This window comes from Tachysurus fulvidraco, chromosome 20, assembly GCF_022655615.1.
Source record: "Tachysurus fulvidraco isolate hzauxx_2018 chromosome 20, HZAU_PFXX_2.0, whole genome shotgun sequence".
Lineage (NCBI taxonomy): Eukaryota > Metazoa > Chordata > Actinopteri > Siluriformes > Bagridae > Tachysurus > Tachysurus fulvidraco.
In genome coordinates, this window is record NC_062537.1 from 5,913,027 (window position 1) to 5,937,821 (window position 24,795).

At 42.8% G+C, this 24,795-nt stretch overlaps 1 protein-coding gene across 4 annotated transcripts in view; it reads right to left on the reverse strand.

Annotated features, from left to right (window-relative positions):
* Positions 1 to 24,795, reverse strand: part of ttc28 (tetratricopeptide repeat domain 28) — a 177,171-nt gene that overhangs the window by 89,898 nt on the left and 62,478 nt on the right. The window contains exon 1 of one of the 4 annotated variants that reach the window (XM_027139636.2): positions 22,502 to 23,379. The exons of the other annotated variants lie outside the window; for them this stretch is intronic. Coding sequence (XP_026995437.1) covers positions 22,502 to 22,528 — 27 coding nt within the window. The 5' untranslated portion in view covers positions 22,529 to 23,379. Of the gene's footprint in view, positions 1 to 22,501; positions 23,380 to 24,795 lie in introns of those variants that run through there. 4 annotated transcript variants of the gene reach the window in all.

Below are 24,795 nucleotides of genomic sequence, written 5' to 3' on the forward strand. Positions count from 1 at the left end.
GCTGCTTGTGGAATACAGAAGGGGACGTGGCGTTTCGGACATTTCGCTTTCCAAAGACGAGTAGTTTCGTTTGGTGTTGCTGAGGGAATCCAAGCGTTTGACATGTGTTAGATTAACTGCTGTCAGGAGAGCAAGTTCTATATCTGGCTGTTCCCATGTGGCCAGTGGGTCTACAAACCGGTGCAGATATTGCCGACAAATGAGCAAGAAAAAAAAAGGGAAAAAAAAGTTGTTGTTGAAGTTGAGAGGCCAGTAAAGTCTGGAAAAGGTGCAGTCCGAGGTGAAATCTGGAGACACATTATGGAAAGCAGTCAAGCAGATTAATGATGACTGTAGGGGAAAATGGAACAAAAAACTCTAAACATAAAGGAGGCAAAATCCCGACCTGCTAGCGGAATCTGTCCATCTGAGAGATTACATGTGACCAACAGTCATGATGCTTCCACATAATACTCTAACAACAGCTTATTGCAGAAGAGCGGAAAGCCTTGGTGACGACCCAGAGAAAGGACACGCTCTCGTCTTTACCCGGGCAAAAACTCCAAAGCCTCTCTGGCGCTTTTTATTTTGGTTACAAAAGATTAATACCTCTAATCTGCTTTTGGTGCTTAGCTGGATAAATGAATGCAGGCTTTTGCAAGCTGAATGACTCTGTTTGTCATTTCTTGCTCTCTCTTTTCCCTCTCTCACCTCCTCGCTTTCTCTTTCTGTCATTGCCCAGGGCCACTAACTGCAATAGCCCATCACTCTCTGCAGCTGGAAAGACAGTGAAGGACAAATCAACTGGCACAGCAATCCTTATGCTAATGTGTGGCTACAACAAGCAGAGCTTTTCTGTAGCAGGAAGAATGGACTTTTCCTTTTTTTATGGTTTTCTACCGCTCACCACTCCAGTTCCTCTTGATACCGAATATCTTCGTTTAGCATCTTTCTTGTTGCGGTATTCCCGAAAGTACATGCGACCTTGGGAGAATTAAAGATCAAACATATTTGAAAGAAATGTGATTTGTTTGAAGTTTGGTCTGAAAATGGCACCGCCCTTAAACAAAGACCGAGGAGAATCAGCAAAGCTCACACACTCTGACCCCAGAACACACACACACACACACACACACACACACACACACACACACACGATAAGACAAGGATAATTGTCTTTACAGAGGGCGTATCTTTTCTAGTCTGAGAAGCAGGCTCTCTTTCTTCTCGAGTCCTGCAGTCTGCCCGCAGGCTATAATGACACTCGCTGCGCACTCTCCGCCCACTCATTTGATCCGGCGCTTGATCTGGTCTTGTAGGCAATCCGACGCATGCGGCTTTCACTTTTGTTATCTTAAGACCTCCGACACATCCGCGTCGACGTCTCCTCGTACTACAGACCTCGACAGACCCGAACGTCTCTGATCTCTAAAGATACTGTAGCTCTCACCCCGAAACGTCAACCGACTGTACGATCCGGACTCATCTTCAGCCTTAGCTCTGGCGAGAATACCACCCAGAACTAATAAGATGCCCTGACCGTGCTGGAGCTCGTGTTTGTTAGACCGCAGTTAGGTTTGGAAAGTACGGGAATTTCGTACAAGGAGCTTTCAAGCTCGAGTTTAACAAACAGAGAACATGAGTAGTGCCTTGTCTGTACTCTTCTGAAGGTAGCGTTCTCTTTCGGCATGAAAGGAGCGATATTTGCCCATTTCCTTTTCCTTAACGCTGACGATTCTCCTCCATAATGAGGCGTGTGTAAAAAAAAAAACACATCCTGCTTAATGATGTACTCAAAGTGAGAGTTCCATTATTTCGCTGTGTTCTCGCTGCCGTCTGACATCAGACACTCAGAAAAGCCTGGGGGTTCTTTAATCCTACAGCACAATTGCTTTTTTCAGAGTGAGATGAAAGAAAGTTATGATCCATCACTCTGAGGAGAGGCAGATACTTCCAAGGGTTCGTGTTTTTTTTTTGTTTTTTTTTAATCACTGCACTGGGAGGGAGCAGTTTGTCAGCAAATGAGTGCATGCAGCAGAATCAAGTTTAGTTTAGGTCCAGGGAGACCATGATGAACAAATATGCAGTATAACACGATGATCACGCTAGACGACAGACAGACATTTATTTATGCATGTACGTTCATGACAAAAAGATGCGATTTCAGCATGAGGGCAAGATTTGGGAGGTTTTCTTGATTTGAAAAAAATCTTGTCCTGGTCAAACTTACGGGCAAAGAAAAAAAAATGATATCAAGCTTGAAAATAAGTAGTAATGTATCTAGTACAATAAGCCTGGGTGCGCTTGCAGGGTTGCCTTAAAAGACAAACACAAGGAAAGTAAACAAGAAAAATCTAATTCATGCACTGATATTTAATAATAAGTGCATTTTTTTTAAAAAGAATAAAAAAAAAGAATACACCCTGAAATTCACGGACAGAAAAGTTCTCTCTGTGCTTTCCATTGCAATTCCATTCCTTCTACATCCATCCATTCATCCATGAGGTTTAGATACGTATACAGATATGCACAATACATCAGGGACGACGTCTCCTCGCGTTGTGACCGATGCCTTTAATAATGCCAGTCATGTCAACACCTCCGATCTCCCTGCTGTTTAATATTACCGTCGACCTGCCAGATGTAGGACGCTCAAAAAATTCATGGTGGCTGCGAACGTGGCTGGATGGCGCTACGCATGCTGGGGACAAGTCATTTGTTGTGCTTAATAATTCATAAAGACAAGACAGCAGCCCACATAGATGCACATGCGTTTGAAGGAGTCTGCTGTATTTACCCCATGAAAAATTAAAGGAGCCGTGTTAGAAGAAGCTGAAGATTGGGTGATTACAGCGCTGGCAAACAGACCATTTGGGACGATTCTGCATGGATCTTGCTTTAATGTTGGTGTTTGCTGTATGCACATGAAAGCTTATGGTGTATTGCTGTCTGTTGGGCCAGTGAATGGAGCTCAACAAATGGGTCATCCTATCAGCTATTTTTATATGGAATTAACATCCAATGAAGATGAACTGTGAAGTTCCAATGAAGTTTGAAAAGATCACAGATAAACCCATTTTAATGGCAAACCATTATGGTAGCACTCAATTATCCCAAAGAAGAAAACAAAACTATTTAACTTTCCACCTTGAAGTGTTTTATTCCTTTTTAACCCGGCTCAACTTCAACAAATCCAGTTATTTCCTGTTCACACTCTCACCAGTTGCTTCTTCAACCAAAAAACATTTCTCTTTCATTTGAGATGTAATGGAGACAAATGTCTTGGTCATGTTACCAAGAATCTGTGCAGCACACAGTCCTTGTTCCTGAAAAAAACGTACTGACGTGACAAACAACCCGATAGAAAACGTTTACTTGTTAATCTACATATGGGTCCAGGTTCAGTCAGCTCATACAAGCGGTAGGAAGACTGATGTGAAAGCTGATGTGTGTGAATTGTTGTCTAATTCGGTATAACTGTGTTATCCCCCACTTAGCTGTGTGAGTTAATCAGCTACATAACAAGCGGGACAAAAATGCCACTCGAATGTTGACAGATATTTAGCTGTAAGTGTCGAAAGTGTTGTGCTGGAATCGCTCTTTTCATTCACTCAACGTTTCATTGTATTTTAACTTCAACAAGAGGGTCAGACGGTTAGACGGAGAACCCGGAATTCAAAGGAATGAACAAACTCTTCAGGTGCCCAAAGATGGCAGTGCTGATGAACTGAATAGGTTCGAAATCACATAAAAAGGTATAAGCAGCAGGAAAGTGAGGTACAGTTTCACTGCATACTGTACCAAATCATTTCCCGTGGAAAATAAGAGCAATGCGAGAAGCTCTTCAGAAGCTGAAGGTAAAAATAACAGTAGTGGCTCAAGCAAGTAGTACAAGGATTCTCAGAGTCAGCAAAGCTTATTATTTGGCTTGCTCCAGTTTATTTCAGAGGACATGGCAGGCTGGGGCCAACTCCAGGAGGTCCTCTAACCTTCTAGCATGTACACATAAACACGTAAACACCTCTCACTGGCAACTAGTCCAGCTAGCTGCCTGATTACTCACTTCAACCCGTAGGTGGTCGCCCTTTACCCGTATCAGCGCACACACACACACACACACACACACACACACACACACACACACACACCCCTCTAGCATCATACTTGCTTTAATAAAGCACAGTAATATAACCGAATCCATTTTTCCTTCCTATTACATAAAGTCTTCCATCTTCCATCATTTCAGACAGAACTGGAAAACAAACAAACAAAAAAGAGGCAAAGAAAAAAAGAAAGTCAAGCAAGACTAAAAGCTTCTATTGTATAATGAACACTACTAAGCTGCCATTTTAGTTAGCACCCCCCCCCCCCCCCCCCCATAATCACATTTCGAGCCATCTCTACTATCCAAATTGAATTCTAATTCCCCGAGAATGACCTGAACTGGCATCATTTACAGGCAAGTTCTCACAGAATTTCGCATCTAATTAGATCCAGTGTTGGGCCATATGTCTGTGTAGAGTGTATTAATGTTAAAGGCATGTGGGAGAGAAGAACATGGGGGTTTATGAAAGCACAGTGTTGCACGTGTCCTTACGAAGAGTCTGGATGTGGACGGCGTGACCGGGAAACCCTGCTGTTTGATGCTCAGGATGAGACAGCGGTCGGAGCAGCTCGAGCAACCCGCAGAGCTTCACGGACAGAAACCTTGCTTCTCACTGAATTGCGGTTCTCTCTCTCTCTTTTATTCTCTACAATCCCAAAGCGAATCTATCACTCCCCCATCTTCATGTGCCGAACTCGCTCTCATTGATCCCACGGCTTTTCATTAACTGCAGCTGTTTTGCCTCCGACGCTGCCAGCACTGTCATAAGGCAAAATTGATTTTCTTTTCCTCTTTTCTCCTCATGACACAAAGCATTAAACATAGCAAAGATTATTGCAGCACCGCATTTACATACAGTCACTGTGTGACTCAGACCATGCGGACCACCTCCACGGCCATTATGTTTACCTTTCAAAATTTGGAATGTGTGATGGTTGTAATGAGCAATTTTGTAGCTGAGTAATTAGACTCATTAAAAATCAACCATTTATTTAATAGTGAATATTTAAAATAAACGGTGCATGAAGCAAACTGTTTTAATTAATAGTACTAATTTTTATCTATAAAAAATTTGTATATTTAGCCTATAAGCCCAATAAGCCCCATCCCTAAAAGCCCCTTACCTATAAGCCCATCCCTATAAGCCCCATCCTTATAAGCCCCCTACCTATAAGCCCATTCCTATAAGCCCCATCCCTATAAGCCCCTTTTCCAATAGCCCTATTTCTATAAGCCCCATCCCTAAAAGCCCCATTTCTATAAGCCCCATCCCTAAAAGCCCCATTTCTATAAGCCCCATATGACACCATTCACACTTTAAACGTTCTGGGATTTTTCCCCGCAAGTTAAAAAAAAAAAAAGAAGAAAAAAAAAAAGAAAAAAAAAAAAAAAAAAAAGAAAAGAAAAGAAAAGAAGATCAATAAGCAAAATTCCAAGAGCATTTTTCTAATCGATGAGACGCTTAAGTAATGAGTACTCGAGGACAGAACTATTTGTGCCAGTAACTAGTGATAAGTTATGAGTAATTAAAGACACACAGGAATGCTGTGCTGTCAATCACAGCTTTTGTGAGTTTGCATGCGCCCTGCTCCCTATCCCCTGCTGTGGAAACCATTTAGCTGTAGCAGGCCCAATCAAGTGCCCTCCCAGAGAGTCTCATCCTGCCCTCATCCTCAGACGAGGCTTGTTACAGACAGCACGATCAAAACACAACAAAGACGGCCTTTAATGACTTTCTCTGTTTCGCTGCCTTCTGCTCCTTCTGCACCTTTTGTGTTTCCTTTATCTGTGGCCTGTCACGTGAGCGATAACACGCCTTTCCATACGTCTCATCCATCTTCCTTCTGAACTGGCTCGACCTCTTCTGATATTTCTATCTATCCTTTCCCCGTAATCGCATAAACCCCTTCTAATATTCTCTCTTAATATCGGTTTCTCTTTTCCAGCCCTTCATACTTCTCTTTGCCTTCAGAATATCCAAGCTTCAATTAAATCAAGCTTATTCTAGCCAACATTTCTCTCTCTCCCCAGCTCACTAAAATGAAAGATGATACCAGAGGTGCATATTCACAAAAGAATGGCACGACCTGGTTGCCATATTGCTCTTTCTTTTTACTGTATAATTACTTCCTCTGGCTCTGAACGTCGGATGGATGCCAAACAGAGGAACGCCACCACCAGGCAGCCTGCAAGTACCCCAGGGCAGAGAGTAGTTTGATTCAAAAATCCTGATCTGTGTCAAACGGACAGGCAAACACCTGCTTTTGAAGTCACCAGGGTGCATCCTCAAGAGATTTGGCACAGATACAACCCTGGTTATAAATATATCCTTTGAGCTCGTCCTTTTCTTTCTCCCCTGTCTCTCTGTTATTAAAGTAGTTGGCATTGCATACAGCTGTACCTGTAACGACAGAACACATCTGGGGAAGCAACATATTTTCAGTCCCAAGATGCAACTGAAGCCTGGTTAGGAGTATCAGAATGTAAGACATAGGCAACACATGGTGATCATGTTTATGCTCTTCTGCCTGATGGCCAGGATTTATTTGCTATGGCTTATTCGTATTGGCAGTGTTTCCTCGTTTCTAGTATACAAAGTGACAGGAGAGGGGCACAGAGTTGAAGTCGTATCCAAAGGGTTCCTTTCAGAGCCATAAATATTTCATCCCTACGGGTCACAGTGAATTTCTTATATTCGCTGTAATTAAATATTCAATCCTGAAGGGAAAACTGCAGTGAAGCCCTGAATTAGAGGGCTTCAGAGCAATCAATCAGGGTCAAAGCTGGTAAACAGCACACACAGAATGACACAGAGTAACTGAGTCCATGAACATCGTTCCACCGTTAATCAAAAACCCACTGCATCTTGATCACTCAGGGATGTGGAATCTGATTTTGACATCTTCACAAATTAATACAGTACAATCTCGAAGGCTGCTTGTTTCTGGTAAAGCTAATTCTCGGAGTTCTCGCTGTTACCCTGTGCACCAACAAAAACAACAACAACAAAAAAAAAAAAACACGCCAAACTGTTTGCCACTTAGAGAAATCTTTCTAACAGTGTAAACAGATCGTAACTCTACAGGCCTCGTGGGAATATGCTTGGTGTAAGCTATGGTTGGTAGAACCGCAGTGCATTTCCTCTCCACCCACTGCCCAGCTGCCGTGACTCCGGAGCCACAAGGTCGGCTCCACCCAAGGTCGCAAACAGAGTGAGTAAATATCGCCGTTTCACATCTTCTAAAACCATCCACCCATCCCTTAATTACACGTCCACCTCTTTCTCGACAGGCCCCACTTGAAAGATGGCGTTGCCACTGCGGTCGGCAGCCTTTAATGCGGCCCTTTTTATGGTTTTGTGCAAAATTCCCCCCGTAGACTGCAAATGGCTGAAAGGAGTGTGGTCGGGCACGGGTTTGGTTACTATGGAAACATGTAGCACTGTTTACCTGGCCTTATGATGAGAATGTTGGGTTTCATAATGATCTAATACAATTTCAGATGGTGTAGGGTGAGAAAGGAGGGAAAAAAGAGAAAAACAGGTTGCTATGTAAATAGCACACATGGTGTCATCTAGCCTATGTTTAGCTTTAGAGGACGTATAATTAAGCTGCCGGACTAGAGGAAGACACAGTGAATTCTGAGGGGAAAATCTTATATGTTAAGGCTCCTTATCTTTTAGTTTGAAGATTCTAGAGACTAACTCTGTTTAATGTGGACTGAAACACTTCACTAATTGGATAGATGGATGGATGGATGGATGGATGGGTTGGTGTATGTTTTAGGATTCACCGGTGAACTTCATTGCTGCTCAAATGTCTGGACTGGCCCGCCTGTTTCAAAGTCCAAGAGCATATATCCAGACGCTGGACACTGGCCTATTGTTGAGTTAAGCCGGCTATAAGAGAAAGCTCATGTTTTACTGAGAGCTCTCACAGACAGCTCTGGGTATGAAAAGACTTGAATAATCTTTAAACCCATATGGATGGTATCTTCTGAACAAACTGAGATGTGCATGAAATTAATAAGCAGATGGTGAGAACAAATCATGACGCCAGCATGTGTGTTAAACACGACTTCCTCCTCCTTCGGTCTGCAAATTCAGCCAAATTAAAATGACCAGAGCCTGTCTGAACGGCGCCCACATGCGCAGGCGTACAGGATGCACTTCTAATCCTGCTTAACGTGATTCCATCTGAACGACTTCAATTCATTCAGGTTTATAACACAATAGCTAGATTCTGGACTTGCCTGCTTAAAGGTTCATTTTGCTGTCAGGAAGCAACTACGATGAGCGTTTAAGCATCTGAGAAGCTTCCAGAGAGACGCTGAGGTTAGAATTGTGTACCTAAGCACCGTTCCTATGCCAAGGCTGTTCCTGTTGCATTGCTGTAAAGTGAGCTACGCTCTACAGTTGAAAGTGGCAGAAACTGGGACACCTACCACACGGTCCTTGGTTAGAGATCACACAGGACAAGACACAAAACTAGACAGAGACAAAGCACATGTCAAAATAAAACACAGTGACAGCACCTGTGCTCTACGGTTTCAGCCCAAATGTAACAAAGACCTGGAAACCTGGTGTCAATAGTACGTCATATGATTTCACAAGACGCCGTGGGACATTTCTGTCCTTCTCTCCTGCCAAGCCTCAGAGATTTTTTATTGTGATACTCTTCCTGGCTGAAGTGCCGGTTTTCTCCCTCCGCAATCTAAACATTTAATCTAAGATGAAAAAATAAACTGATTTCAAAAACACCATACAGATAAGAACCCACTTTACCAACCCCACAGCATCATCCCCGGGGAACGAGAAAGAGACACAGCAGCCAAGGATTGATCCGAGAAAATGATAAAGGAGGCAGAATTACATTTCTCGCCTGTCAGTTCACACTTTATTTCATTCTGGCCGAAATGAATGCTTTATTTAAAGAAAGCTCTTTTCTTTGGGAATTAATACTGTTTACTAAGTTACACGCCGCCATCACACAGCAAGTAATATACAGCAATATTCTGCTTTAAACCCCTCTTTCCAAACACGGTTCCATGAAATGAGGTCAGTCTGCACGGCCCCGTTCTAACCTCAGCTCGCTGTCTCCGCCGAGATAGCTGGGGAAATTAGGATGCTGTGACTGAGCCATGGAAATATCCCAACATTTGCAGCACGTGAGCATGAGGACATTTGAAACCTGCGTTTTGAAACGGCCATAAAATTTTTATTTTTTTTTCCTTCTCTGCACTGTAGGTACTGCGTATATTCGTTTTACTACACTGTCAGAGATGTGCTGTAAATATTGCCGTAAGTAGTGTACTGTGTGCTGGGTAAACAATGATTCTACGCATCCTGAAATGCTGCTTTGTTCAAAACAAAGCTGAGGAGATGGTCAAAATTCAATTTCTTCGCACTGGAGAGAGAAAAAAAAAATGACACGGCATAATTACATTACACAAAAGTGATTTTTAAAAGAAGAGGATAAAAATGGGGCTCAGACTTGATTAACTGGAACAGCATTCTAATCGGGTTTCTGGGAGAAGCCAATCCCGTCTCCTGCTCTAACCCCCTGGAGGGACGCAGGATCATATTAATGAGAGAGGGCCTGAGCTTTCAAATGAGATCATTCTGACACTAATTCGCCAAACAGAAAACCGACTTAAGACATCCACCGATACACTGCAGTGGATAGGAGCATATCAGTAAGCAATGAGCTACCTCAAGAAGGCAATTAGTGGAAGTGAAAGGCACACTTTTGCAAAGCTTGACTGGGTATCTGTTCGGGAAACAATGTTGTCTGTAACAGGGGGCGGAGATGAAGAGGCAAATTGGGAACTGTCTGAAGGAGGGTGCAAATTTTTTTTATAAGGCTGACGGCAGACAGCGCACAAAAACAAGTGTCATATCCACCAGCCGTGATTGCTTATCGAGTCTGAAGGAGTCAGATGCTGTCTGAAATTGAGAGAAAGAGAGAATGCAGGAACGCGCTCACTGTTTTCAGACTGTTTGAAGATAGAAAGACAGATCAGAGAAACGTTGAACATCTGTGATTGGCTAACTGGAAAAGTCTAAACCACGACAGAACCATCCAACAGCAATGCGTTTATGAAGTCTAACAGAAACACGAGCTCAACAGTTTAGACCTGCGTACGGTGTAAGACGGACGCACGGATATGCTAGAGTGGACACGCAAACCGGAAAAAAGTGGACAAAACCTGGCCATAATTTAAAACAATTCAGTGTTTTAAGTAGTTTAGCTTAATCGATATCACCCGGTCTTAACAAACAGAACAGTTAGAGGAACAGCAAAGAAAACGAGACTCTCTGCTACAGCTGCCCCAGAGGCCCAGAAGCACACGGAGTGGCCAAACCAAGGATAATGGCTACAGAGTGGAAGACCAAATGCAGTACAAACCTTGCTCAGGTTTTGCTGGCCTTCATGCTGGCCAATATGTCAAAAAATGTTTATTCAAACCGGCCAAGGGGGTTGAGAGAGATGAGGGGGGAATGGTGGGGGGAATTAGTTCAGAGTTTTCAAGGCCATGAAAATGAAAGCCATGGAAAGTGCTAGACTGAGGAAATTCTAAGCTCCTATTTTCCACCTGGTCCTGTGACGTTAATCAGACGGTGCAGGAGATCGTGTTGGGGATGGATGACTGAGATGAGCTTCAGCAAGTGGACGATATGGAGAAGAGATTCTTCGTGCTTGCAGTAAGGACATTTCCAGAATAAGTAGAACATTGCAGACTGGGACTGTAACCAAATGTATAGCCAACACGTTTTGGTTTTTTTTTTTTTTTTTTACACAAGCATACTACCCTCTTTGGCTCTCGCTTTCACTTTCCAGTCCAGTCTTTTTTTTTTTTTCATGAGCCCTCTGAGAGCAGGATTTATTTTTCTTGCCAGGACAGAAAAAGAAAGAATGAGCCAAAAAGTGAATATGTGTAAAACCAAGAGGGTTGATAGAACAGATCTGCATATATCCTGCATCGTCGGTATATACCGTATGTGTCTTTGTTTTACTTAAAAAGCATCCGTAATTCTATTAGTCTCCATACACTGGATAAGGAATAAAAGCTCTTCCCTTAATAAGTTGACAACAGGGTCAAGAGCAACAACAGAGAATTTTAACTCACATGGACTTTCACAACCTGCAAAATTACAAAAGGCTCTTTAGGACGAGTTTCACTCTTGAACCTTGGAGTCCGAGATCAGTCCGTATTCTTCATAGAATTCTTTATTAGTTCTTTTTGAATTTACCATACAAAAGCAACCAGTAAAAAAAAGTCCAATTATAAATGTACATACATTTACTGAAGAGCATTAATGATGTAAGAAGATCATTAAAAGCACAGATGAAAAGAAATGGAGCACTATTTAGTATGCTTGGATGTGATTTGGGATGAAACACCATTTTGGATGCAATGTTTATTGCACGTGTGGGAAATGTTCCCTGCCATCCGAAGGTTTTAACTTTTTCTTTTCCGATGCCACTTAACATCCAAACCCAGACAAAAGCAATTTGTTGCGCAGGCAAACAATATTATATTCACCATAATAAAAGAGCTCTTCTGCTTACAAACACAATGGTGCTGGCTTCTGGATCCTTACATTCTAAAGCGCCTTTGCCCTTGTTTCTCCAAACTAAACTAAAATTATACCAGGTGTCCTTGCTGATGAGATTTGTCTGGACGACTAGCTTCTAGATGAAACTGTAATGAAATCCTCCGGCTTCAGTGAGAAATAAGTAATGTACGATGTCATGCTTGCTGAACGGGTAAAAGCATAACAAAACCAAAGCGTTCCTGAGTGTCAACAGCTGTAAACAGCAGCTCTTGTAATGATATTGCACTGAAAATCTCACAGAAAAATAAAGAAACAAAACAGGATTTTCGTGGAAACGTCAACATCGTGTTGTGAGAAAGACTGCGGTGAATAAAAACGAGCGCGTTCTGCACGGAGAGAGCGTTCGGAAAAACCAGGCAGAATCTCTGGCTTTGCTAAATGTAGAATCGGACTAAATCCCTCTAACTCCTTTCTCACTGAACGGTCAGAGGTAAATGGTAGCAAGCTGCTCCACGGCTCGCTGGGAAACCTCTCCAAATCATGAATATATTTTTTTGTGCCAAGTCAACACACGAAACATGCAGAGATTGAGCATTTCACACCTTCGTGGCACAGGAGAATTGGAAAGCCTCCATTCAGAGCTTATTCTCGAGTGCTCATGAACACTCGCGCAAACACAGCCACAAAATAGCACGAGGCAGCATCTTGGAGAGAAGAGACATTTGGTGGCTAAGAATGGGTGTGAAGCAGTTCTGGGAATTGAAACAAATTGCATTAAAGTCCAGTGTGAGGTGAGGAAGGAGGGAGCCCCTATGGCCTTTTTATTATTTCATTGTTTCACACCTGAAAAAGGAGGAAACTGGATATAGCTCCAAGGAACAGGGCCACTTTGAAGAAAAGCGAGAGCGTGAGAGAACGAGTGAGAGAGAGAGAGTGAGAGAAAGAGAGAATTATTGGAGGAGGACTGCACTGACGCGAGCGGCCGTGATGCTTCGCTGCTTGCAGTATTTTAAAGGAGTTCAAAGGCGCCACTTACGTGCACACATGAAAGACTGGCTGTGTGGGTGGTGCCACCTCTACCCCATCGCTTCCATTCCCACACGTCTGAAAAGCTATATTTATTATTCTGATTTAAGCATACACGTCACACTGGGATACAAAAAAAAAAAAAACACCAAAAAAAAACAACCCTTGGATGTAAAGTTGATGAGGATGATGATTACAAGCCTTGGGGAAAAGTTTTCCTGTACACTGCTACAGAAATGTGAAGACTCAGGGCCTTTTTACACCTGGTCACTTCATGTGTTGTCTCTGATCCGATAGCTATCTGATTTGTTAAAACTGTTCCATTTACATCAGGCCACATAAATGCGTCTTGGCGAATCGGATATCAATCCGATCTTTCTTCTCCCGCCCAATATGCAAATATATTTTACCTCATTTCCGGGGTAATTGAAATGGAACACGCTTTGGTGTATGCGGTTGCTACAAAAAAACAGCATTTACTGTTTACTGCATTTTCACTGGCGGCAGCAGTGCATTTTAAGACCCAACGAGACCCCTGGGGGAAAGACTGCGCTGGTGGGAAAACATATTTGTTTCTGGCGCGATGCACGACTCGCGAGTCACCTGCGAGTGACGTACTTCCGTTTGGGAGGAGTATAGCACTAACGTATGTGGCTTGAACAACCACATTCATTTACACCTGTCCAGTTTCATCTGAAATGCGTCCCAGACCACCTCCTGAAGTGGTTTGAGCGATCGGATTTATATCCGTCTCAAAACCGTTTCGGAGGGCATTTAGACCTGGTCTTTTTACCATCGGATAGCTATCGGATCACAGAAAACACATAAAGTGACCAGGTGTAAAAACCCCCTCAGTTGATGACTCAAGCGTATTAAGAAAGCTAGACTGATCCAAGACAACGTGTTCAGAGTTTTCAAAATGACATGATTTACCTGATTTCCATGGCCATGAAAGAAACATCTCCTGTTTTGTTTGATTGCTTTTGTTTCGATGAATAATGAAGATGACATATTTTGCTTGCTACATTTGGATATCCGGGTGCTGTAGATTTCCAACTACTCTCTGAGAACTGTTGCTCATACTGAACATCCTTTAACACATTACACAGATGAAATGATTTATACTCCTGCTCTCTAGTTGCAGCAGAAAACCACGAGTTCCCTTTTGATTCTTGTTCCTTTCAAGGTTTCTTCCTCCTGTTGTCGCACTGAGCTTCATTTTCTCATCGAGCCGCTGACTATTCATCGGGGAACTTAAATCTGTATCTGGTTTTATTGCATTGTGACGATGCCTACGGTTTTAATCGTGATACAGATACTACTATATAGAATTATATGCGATTACTCTATTACATCGCTATTCATAACAACTGAAAGTGTTAAGTAGAAATAAATAAGATTGGTGCTTGTGTAAGATGTGTGTGTGCGTGTGTGTGTGTGTGGGGGGGGGGGGGCGCACTGCAGTTCAAGATACTACTAGATCATGTACAATATGTCCAGGTATATAAAAGGAGAACGTAGTTTAATGTTGTTTAACATGGCTACCTGAAAGTTACTTACCTTGTACAGATTGTTAGAGTAATTCAGCTAACAGAGGGCAGTGTCACCATCACCCCTGTTCATAATACAATGGCGTGTGCTGAATGTCTGAATATCACAACATTTTGTACATGTCAATGTCTGTAAATGTCATTTTTCGCTCATCTACAAAGCCGCCTGCATATTTCATGACCTGAAAGCCCAGGCTGTCTGCATATTTCATGATCGCACATGCCCACAATCCTCTACACGCACAAAAGGGATGTTCGGGTCAAAGAGTCAGCAAGCACGAGCGCTATCAGATGTCCGTATAGACTAAACAGCCACGCAGAACTGTGCCACTGTGTCTCTATGTCTGTTTATAGAGCCGACCTTCTGGCCTACAGAGCAGGAAAGCGGCAACTGTTGCAGTCTGACAGATAACTAGCTCCGCACAAAAGCCGGACCGACACACTTCAGCCTGTCCAGAAAGACACGCCCGATCAATCGCTGTGTGAAATATGACTGGTGTGTTTACTGCTCAATCTCACAGGTCAAGAAAATCAGCAGCGCAATGTGCACCTGTCAGAGCGTGGGGCTGAAAGCTATATGCATGTTTATAATCTACATATTCTTCTGCATTATTTTTCTAGATGCAGATGCGTTTTCCTGTATCATATTTCCCTGAACGATTAATTTCCTCTAACTCTATCAAAAACATGCCTTTTATGGTCTGACATGGAACAGAATCTATTCATAGCATCCTTATGAGTCATTTGGTTTGTTTAGAATATCAGATCCAGAAAGACGGACAGATAGACAGACAGATCGATCCCAGGGTCCCAGATTCAATCCTGAGCTCTGGTTACTGTCTGAGTGAAGCTTAGATACTGCATGGATGCTGTTCAGGGTTCTCTGGCTCCACCCACCTCATAAAAACACACCATTTCCAACACCAAACTACCTCTTAGTGTGAATGAGTGTGTGTGTACTGCCCTGAGATAGACTAGCATCCAATCCGTGGGAAAAAAAACAGCATTCCCAAATGATTGTGATCCTGACAAGGACAAAGCAATTATGAACGATGAAGATCGACAAATGAATAAATGACCCAGTGGAGCTAGACTGGAAATACCATGTGACAGTACTACACTGTGATGCACTCGCCATCGCATTACCAGCATAATACCTCAATCTAGCACACCATCATGTTAGCTAACAGATAGCTGGCTGCAGTGAGCTCCAGAATTATTGGCACATAAAGCTATAAAATGAAGAACACAAATCCAGTGATTGATAGTTTGATCTAAGACACATGGTAATGCTTAGACCTTACGATAGCTTTGGGATTCGCCAACAGACGCCATCTATCATGATGGCTATCAGGTTGGACGGTTTAAGTATCTAAAAAGTTTAGAAACATGATGGCTGCAGCTTTAAGATCGGCAAAAAATAAATAAATCGTCTTTTATCTCGACATGCGTGTTTCTATTTGTCCTATATGAACTGCATTAGAAAACCACCCCCTCCCCGACCCTCAGCCAGGTGATATTATCTTTAAGTGGTGATAGTTACGGGGATGGGGATGATGGTATATCGCACGCCGTCTCACGTGCCTAGTAATGATACACTGCAATGTTGTTGTTTTTTTTCCCACAAACAGTGCATCTGATCTGTCAAATACTGGTTTCTGCCATCCCTGAGATCTAATGTTTACTGCAGTGTTCCCTGGAGAGGAGAAGAACAGTAATGTCTAACAAGCTTGGTGACACTTGAAGAAGATCTTGGAGCATCTCTTCATGACAAATGTGAACGTGGTGATGGGACTAGTCACAATAAATCCACTAATTCGCCTGGACAGCACTATTGTTCCAACCTAAACCTAACTTCAAAACTGAAATCTGTTCTCAAAAAAATATTTCTATTTCTTTAGTGTGAAGAGCAAAAGCCACAGATATTTAATAGGGCTAGACACATGCACAACATCCTTCGAGAAAGGACGAAAGGGAGAAAGGAAGGAAGGAAGGAAGGAAGCAAGAAAGAAAGAAAGAAAGAAAGAAAGAAAGAAAGCAAGCAAGCAAGAAAGAAATCTGGGGTAGATGCTTGGCCTCTCACCTCTGCCCTGTGTGTGTGTGTGTGTGTGTGTGTGTGTGTGTGTGTGTGTGTGTGTGTGTGTGTGTGTGTGTGTGTGTGTGTTCTCTCCATGCATCAGTGATATCCTCTGGGTTCTCTGGTTTCCTCCCCCAGGTCAAAAGACATGAGTTGTAGGCTGACAGACAGCAAGTGTGTGAGTGTTTGTGCCCTTTGAAGGGTTGGCAGCTCATCCCAGCTGTCCCCTGCCTCGTACCCCGAGTCCCTTGGGATAAGTTCCCTGTGACCTTGTTTAGTATAAGAGGTTGAATGGATGGAAGGATGGGTACAGTAGGAGCCTCATGGACGCAGGCTTGTGCTGTCACTCACTGCATGTATTAAGAGCTGCCTGAACTTTTGCGTGCGCACACAACAAAAATCGCCTCAATCTTTCCAAATTGATTTTGGACCGAGTCTACATTAACGGGTGGAATTCTCGTTCTATTAGCGTACATGAGCAAACGCTCAGCTCGGCCATCTAACGAAAGGTGAAGAACACAGCTGCTAAAACATTTTGGGTTGCACAAGCCTCTGGCAGACAGTGATGAAGCTCATTATTTATACAGAATAATTCTGATGAAAGCCAGGCAGCTAAAAGACACACGCTGACACAGACTCAGCATCAAGCATTAACTAGAAAAGAAAAAAAAAAAGGCAATCAGGCCATTAAGCTGCAGAACAGTAGGTGAGAATCTTCATCAAACGATTCTGGGTCAGCCCTTGTTTTCAGACATAAGCTTTTCTTCTGCCTTTTTTTTCTTCTTCTTCCTTTCTGCTTTAGCTTTACTTCCTTTGGTGTAGAGAACAAGGGGCTCCTGCTAGAGTAGATCCAAGGGGCTGGTGTATTTGAGGTGTTTTTCCACCTCAGCGCACAAGGAAATATGCTGCGTATTGGGCCTGCATGTTTGCTTAACCGACTGCTTTTTCTAACACCTCTGGGCCTCAGGTACGTCCGTGCTGGTGTGAGACAGACAGAGACGAACAAAACACACACACACACACCCCGATCATAACAATCAGCACTGCACCGTTACATGGTGAAACAGCCAACCCTGAATTTCCAACCCCTTCTGGTGATACCACCGCAGCGCTCAAACCCACACACACACACACACACACACCATATCTACCGCATCCAACTAATTAACTCATCTGCCTGCCTGGGGTAAAAAACAAAATTGTGTAAATAGGTTTCAATCAAAAGCATTATTGGTCATATTAGATGCTTGGGTGCTTGGCTGAGATGAGCTCTTGCGGCAGAAAAACCTCCAACACATCAAGAAGCTAATTTTCTGCGCTGCACTAAAAATGTTAAAGGGAAATATCGACTCCGAATGATATTTCCATATTTGCTCGAGCTGCGTCTTAGAAGACACTTAGAATGCTGCCTGCTTTGTTGAAATGAAAACGCAAACAGGATTACGTTGAAAGATGAAAATATAATATTGGGGAGAATGTGAAGTGCGCAGTAGGAATTAAGGATGTAACACAATGCGGTCTGTTTCTAAACACTCAGATCTGGTGTGGCCTTCGAATTTGGAACAAAAATCCAGTCCATAAAAAACGTCCGGATTCTGGCTGATGGTGAAGTTCGTCAAACTCATCGCTCTAGTTCATACTACAGATGTTTCTGATTCCTGTTTGTATGACGATAAATGACTGAATCATCCAGAAGCGTTATACTAAAAAAGAAAGAATAACGAGCTTGTCCACTATTTCTGGTTTAAGGAGAGTACGGGAAGCGTAACAATATTGATATATGGGAACTGTAGCAATCATGAAACACCTTAACATTACTCTTTACTTACTACGCTGCAAAACCTGCAAAATTTTTAAGCACAATTTTGTTGACTTACTGTTGACCCTGACTAGGCAGCTACAACTTTACTGTCCTGCTTACTCACACCCAATGAACATAAAATCCTTCATCATGAATGACTTTTGTATGTTTTGATCCCAGTGCTGATGCACATCTGTCAACCATTCTTTAAAAAAAAAAAAACAACCTCCACCAACAGTTGTGGCTTTCTGTATTTGGATTTGCATCCGTTTTGCTCAGTCGGAATAGTGTACGTGTCCCCGTATTCATCCCCACAGTAAGCGAATGATTGCAGTCCTTCAGCCACAAGCTATCATGAGAAAACAGTGTCCAGATATATCGAATTATGCTTGTGGCTTTGCGGCTGTCGGAGAAGGTGAACGATCTGCGTTATTTAACCTCCCTGAGCAGGCACCTTGTCTTTGTGTTGCAGAAGGACGATCAGAAGGGAGCACTGCCAGGCTTCCTAATAACTTCCATCCACTACTTCCTCTAGTGCATTAGCTGTTCATATACAAGTGAGAGAGAGAGAGAGAGAGAGAGAGAGAGAGAGAGAGAGAGAGAGAGAGAGAGAGAGAGAGAGAGAGACTCACGGCTGGCTGCCTGCCTTGCAAGCTTGATTCAGCTCAATTCCACACAAAGCGGTAGGCTGTAAATATGCTGGCCTGTCAGAGAACACAGCAGGTGCACCTACTCCTCACCGTTAATCATCCAGCTGGCTCGCAACATGCTCCCTCTTCCGTTTCACTGGGTGTGACAGAACACCTTTACACCATACACTAGAGCACCAGCATCCGTTTCTTTATGTATTACGGGTGCACGCCGTCTTCCTTTCGCTGTTCGTGACTGTTCGCCTCTTTGCATCATAAACAACAACTGCAGGAGGTTAGAGATTGCAACTCAGGTGATGGGACACACTTTGTACGCGGTGTGCGCCAAGGCAGCGTACGTTTGTCGTCGCGGAATCATTGAGTTGTTTCCCCGCAAAGCTGCTTGTTGTCGAGCCGACAGTCAGAGCGGTTCCGGTGATGGATAAAATGTCAGGGCGGAGATAGCCTCCGCTCATAGATTGAATAAATAAAGCAGAAATCGAACAGAGATAAGGCCCTGAAGCTGCTTAGAGGTTAAGAGCTAGCAAATTAGGTTAGCACAGAAGCAATATCACTGCAGATAAGGGTTAAGCCTGCTCTGCTGAAGTCGCCACTAAATCAGGTCTGCGGCAATATCATTTATAAGGCGTTGGAAGAAAAAAAATTCCTGGCCACCCTATGGACAACGTAAAGAAGTGATTATCCCTCTATCCTGACCACCATAATCACAGCTCGGGTTAACATAATAATCAGGCTTATGTCTGAGATGTCATTCTTAAAAAAAAACCTTCCAAAGCGAGTGAGTTGAGTTGCATTTCTACATCCCCAGGACCTAAAAAGCTAAAAACTTTCAGGAACTAACATTCTGGTTTGAGACATCTTTAAATCAACACGCACCAGACTGTAAAGTGAAAATGATATATTCCGTGCCATGTCCTTACTCGCTTTTCTGGAGCGCATGCCTGATTCAGCATCTCTGACATCATAAATAATTACATCTCTGTCTCTAGCCTGGCCCTGTGTAATAGCTAACCTCTGGGGTACAGGCTTTCTATAAGTCACAAGTCGCTTGTGTATAATGGATAGGGCTAGGCTGATCTGCTGAGGTGCTACGGCTCTGAGAAGAGTCTGGTAATAATCCCCGTAATCCGCGGTGAACAAACTCGGCTACTCCCACAACACTATCAGAGAAATATGAAGTGCACATATTAGTGTAATCCAATCAGAAGCGGAAGAGTCACCCGGGGTTTCAGGCAAACACTCTGATCGTCTCTGAGAGAACAGAGAGGATGCATCCTGTACGTACCGCTTAAAGATGCAAATCTTCACTGCTTGTGTCAAATAACATGCTTCGATAACAACATGCGCTTACTTTCAGCTTAGGACCGATCTGATCAATCTTTATCATCTCTATCTCTCATCAAAGTAATAATTAACGGTAAGTGGATCTTAAAATCTCAGATTAGCACTCTTACTTCTGATGTGTGATGGTCTAAGCTCTAAATTATTTAGAGGTGACAGAAATAACTTGGAGGAGTGAAAACAATTAAAGACGAAGGGATGGAATGAAAACCGCACAAAAAAAAGGCAGCCGGATCATAGTGGGGTTGTGGCTTTTATTGAGTGTTGAGCCTAAGGAGGTGGGATAATGAATGGCAACACACTCTGAGACAGAGGCCTTTCAGCACATGGAAATCTCACACTGATCTACATCTTGCTGAGAGCGAGAGTTGTGTTTGAAGATGCAGCTCTTTGAGCTTGTGGTTTTTCAAAGCGTTCATAAGGACACATTTAGGTCATATGGTTGAGAAAGCCTGAGAAAAAAAATTATTAAATATAAAATAAAAAAAAAACGAGACATTCATTTCACTTTGTTGACAATAAGTAGCTTTATAACACAGTACTTTTCAAGGAGTGTCTATATTCTCGGATCAAAAAAGACCTGTCCTTAAAGCCTCAAATTAAACTCCTGGAACAGTGTCAGACCCACCACGGCAGTAACTTGGGGTTGATATCAGTCTGAAAGCATGCTAGAAAAAACATTTTTGTACTTGCTATTGGGTATTATTTTCTAGAATTTTTCTTGCCTGTGTTGTTGCAGAACCAAAGCCTGGCCTAACTGGTGAAGCAAACCTACACTCTTGGACAAAATGAGAATGTAGCGGTGAGCACTGTGTCCTCTTTGAGTGACAATTTCTCCACAGAGCTCAGGGAAAGTGGAAACACTAAAGGAAATATGTGAGACCAACTCTGCAAAGAATGTTTGCGGCTTGCCAGGACCGCACAGAGTCTCGCCAAACCCTGGCCCAACAGGCCCTGCTTACTGATTCTTCCTCTGAAGAGTTCCTCTGCCCCACAAACACACACACACACACACACACACACACACACACACGGTGCAGACACAATAATACTGCTCTCAAAACAATATTAAACACAACATGAATGTGTCCTTGGCAGGAACTGTAAGTTTAGACATACCAAACATCTTAAAAGCATCTTTTCACTGTCCTAGGGAAGAATCAACAATAGGTGCCTTACGATTGCTTCGGAAGAAAAACATTCGCAGTGGAGTGAAGTCTGTGGTGCTTTGATCAACTACAGAAAGCCCTATGCGGGGGAAATGGTGGAAATCGTAATCAAGAGGTTTCTGACAAAGAATGCAATCTGACACCTGCTGAGTTTTAACAGCAGCAATCTTTTGCTGGGAATTATTATCATTCCCTCCCCTTTGTCACGTCCATTGAAGCCGAGGTGGCGTACTGAATGACAATTTCCTGAAATGTGTGTGTTCCGGGGCTCTCCGACTGTGTTTTTGGCTGTAATAGTCCTCCAGAATGGTCTGTTTACAGATTTCTTTTTGAAAGAGGTGCACTACAGCTGCATAGATGACTCACTCGCAATTTGTGCAATGTCTCTATTGCTGTTATTTGATACAAACCTTTTTACTGAAATCTTTTAAATCCAGGGGAATTCAATAAAAACGGATAACACCCACGTCAATTAAAAACACAGAACAAACGAATCAACATATATTCTAGTAGGGGGGGGGGCAGAAACACTTTTTTTTTCAAGACAGGAGAAAAATGCATCAACTCTATCCTTGCCCCCATGTGGAACAAAAAAGAACTACAAGGTTCAGCATCGAGACTTCAGGCTATAGGCAATGGTATGATCAATATTATTGTATTCAGACCAAACTGAGGAAATAGTGGCTTTTTCCTAAGTCTCTGACTTCACTACACGTGTTTTACATAGTTGATGTTCTCTTAGTGGCGCACATAATGAGGAGAAATGCGAATTGAGAGCATCACTGGATTTTGTGGATGTTAGGATGAGGACCATACTGTATACATTGATGCGTGTGCGCATCTCTGACGGCACGGATAGAGAAAGTTAGAGGGCAGAAAAGTGGGACGTGAACCAGACATCCAGACTGGATCCAGATTGCTGCATATGACTGGAAATGAACGACACATCACGATGTAGATAGCTACTTCAAAATGTAACAATTATGCTGATTAAAAACTAGAAATATAACGGCTATTAACAGAAGTGTAACCGGTGCCAATCCGCCCACGCGCGTAAAATGCGCCACATGCGTAAAATGCGCAGAATTTTGGCACTGCATTTGGCCCAACTTTTAGGAGACTTAAACAACCTAAATATTACTAGCCAACAGAATACAACACATATATAGTTACGAGAATAATCGGCTTTAAACACTTTCTGATCACACTCGAGCACAAACAAGCGTGTAATGGGAATGATCTCACCTTCTTCCGGGGCTGCCATTTCATCATATTTGTAACCAAAAATGTGCAGCATCAAAACATCACACAAGCAAAGGAGTGAGATCGGTGCTAGTTTCAATGCGCCGACAAGTCATATTAGTGGCTCTGCACTTTTCTTCAGTGTTGCAGCATTTTCTCAGTGGAATACAGCGGAATGCGCCAAAGGCAGCCCTTTAATCCAGCAGCGCGTTTACAGCAAGCGCAATGAACTTTTCCTCTCTTTTCCCGGAAGCGCAGTAATCTGCAGTGCGATCTGAAGCAGGGATGCGAGCTGTTCCTCTTCAACCACCCACAAGTCTGTGTGCTGAGACGTGCAGCACCCAAAGTCGCCACCACACACCAAATTTTTTATCCTTATTTTTTCCACTAAGCTGAAACCCGAGACAGAAAAGTTTCCGTCGCTTTTTTTTTTTTTTTTTTTAACAATTACTGTCTTACTAGGGTTATTTTCATGCGCGCGAACTGGCACTTCAACGCCCAAAGATTTCCTGGCAATCAGACCTCTAATATGTCAAACTGGAAGGAAAAACAGTTGCTTGGTAATAGAGCACTTCGGGTACTTTGGGGGTGGAAATGTCCCGATAAAACGGCAGTCCGTGTTCAGTTTGGATTCCAGAGATGATGCGTAATTCCATAAGATCCCAAGAAGGACGGGCGGAAAAAATCACGGGAGTAGAAGTAAGAGTGAAAAAGAGCCACAAGGACACCGACAGGCTGAGAAAGACAAAGGGAGAAAAAAAAACTAAAACAGATAAATCCTCGCAATTTCGGCCCAAAGAGTTAGAAGGACATCCTGCAAACAGCTACGAAGTCGACTTGAGGACAGTAATGAGTTCCTCTCTGCTCGGTAACGCTGTGCTCAGCTCGGCCACAGGGACCGGGAGGGAGAGGAGGAGTCCGCTGGGTCATAGCGCCGCCTCACACACTCTCTCTCTCTCTCTCTCTCTCTCTCTCTCTCTCTCTCTCTCTCTCTCTCTCTCTCTCTCTCTCACATACACACACACACACTCACTCACTCCAAAACACACACACACTCACTCACACTCATAAAACACACTCAATCACACTCACTCACAACCACTAACTCACTCACTCACTCACTCACTCACTCACTCACTCACTCACACACACACTTATATACACACACAATATAGTAGTAAGTAGTAGCAGAATTTGTAGGATGATGTCAAATGCTGATGTCCAACTGCAAGTCTAAAAGCTATCATTTTAAATTTTTAAATAAAAGAAAAATAATTAACTGAGTCAAATTAAAGTCTTTACCTAATGGTTCTCTAAGCCCTGAGGACATCCAACAGAGTCTACAGCGTCTGTTCTTTAGTGTCTTGCGTGTGTGTGTGTGTGTGTGTGTGTGTGTAGTAAGAATGTGAGCATAAAAGAATAATTAACGCAAACCTTGGCTGATCGGCTTCAAATCAAATCAATTTGTGTTGATGTACGGATCATGCTGTCAAGTTTAAATAGTTTGCGTGTTTCAGTTACACACAAAAAATTGAATGGATATTTTTGGAAACTGTGTCGTCTCATATTAAAGGTATTGCTTAAATGAATCTTAAATTAAATAACAAAAAGGAGCTAACATAAATCCACTGCAGTGTGTCAACTACCATGGAGACACACTAACACTTTATAGGGCTCTCTTTCTTTTCTTTTTTTTTGTAATTGAGTGGCTAGTTTCATGTAAAACTGATATTAACAAGCTAAACTTTACACAGTAACAGGTAAATAAAACGACCAGTACTTTGCACCAGTTAACCCGCTAACAAGAATCTTGGCCAGACAGATGGACAACACTGAAAACACTAAGGTGCGAATAATGAAAACAGAATGATTAAAATAAGTGGAATTAAAGTTGAGTTCTCTATTGCTCTGTCTCCAATGGAGCCCTAATCCCTGTGGACCTCTACCGAGTCTACCAATTACTGCAGTAGCAACTCACACCAGTGCAATGCAGATTACTAAAGGTTCCCATTAGCGAATCTCCAGTTCAGGAGCTTTCATATATTACATTTCTTGTGTAATCGCTTCGGTTGCTTGATAAATAAGACCAATTGTGAAGGTGTGATGCTATGGTGCATGAGGGCTTAAATGGGAGACGCCTCAAGCCTCATGACTTCCAAAATGTTGCTATTGTGAAACCAAAACTCACACTGTCATTACAAGAAAAAGTGTGGGTCAATGGGTAAGGCTCTGGGATGACAGTTCAAATCTCCCGCTTATTAAGAACCACTTAAATCTGTGACTTCTTGGCTGAATCC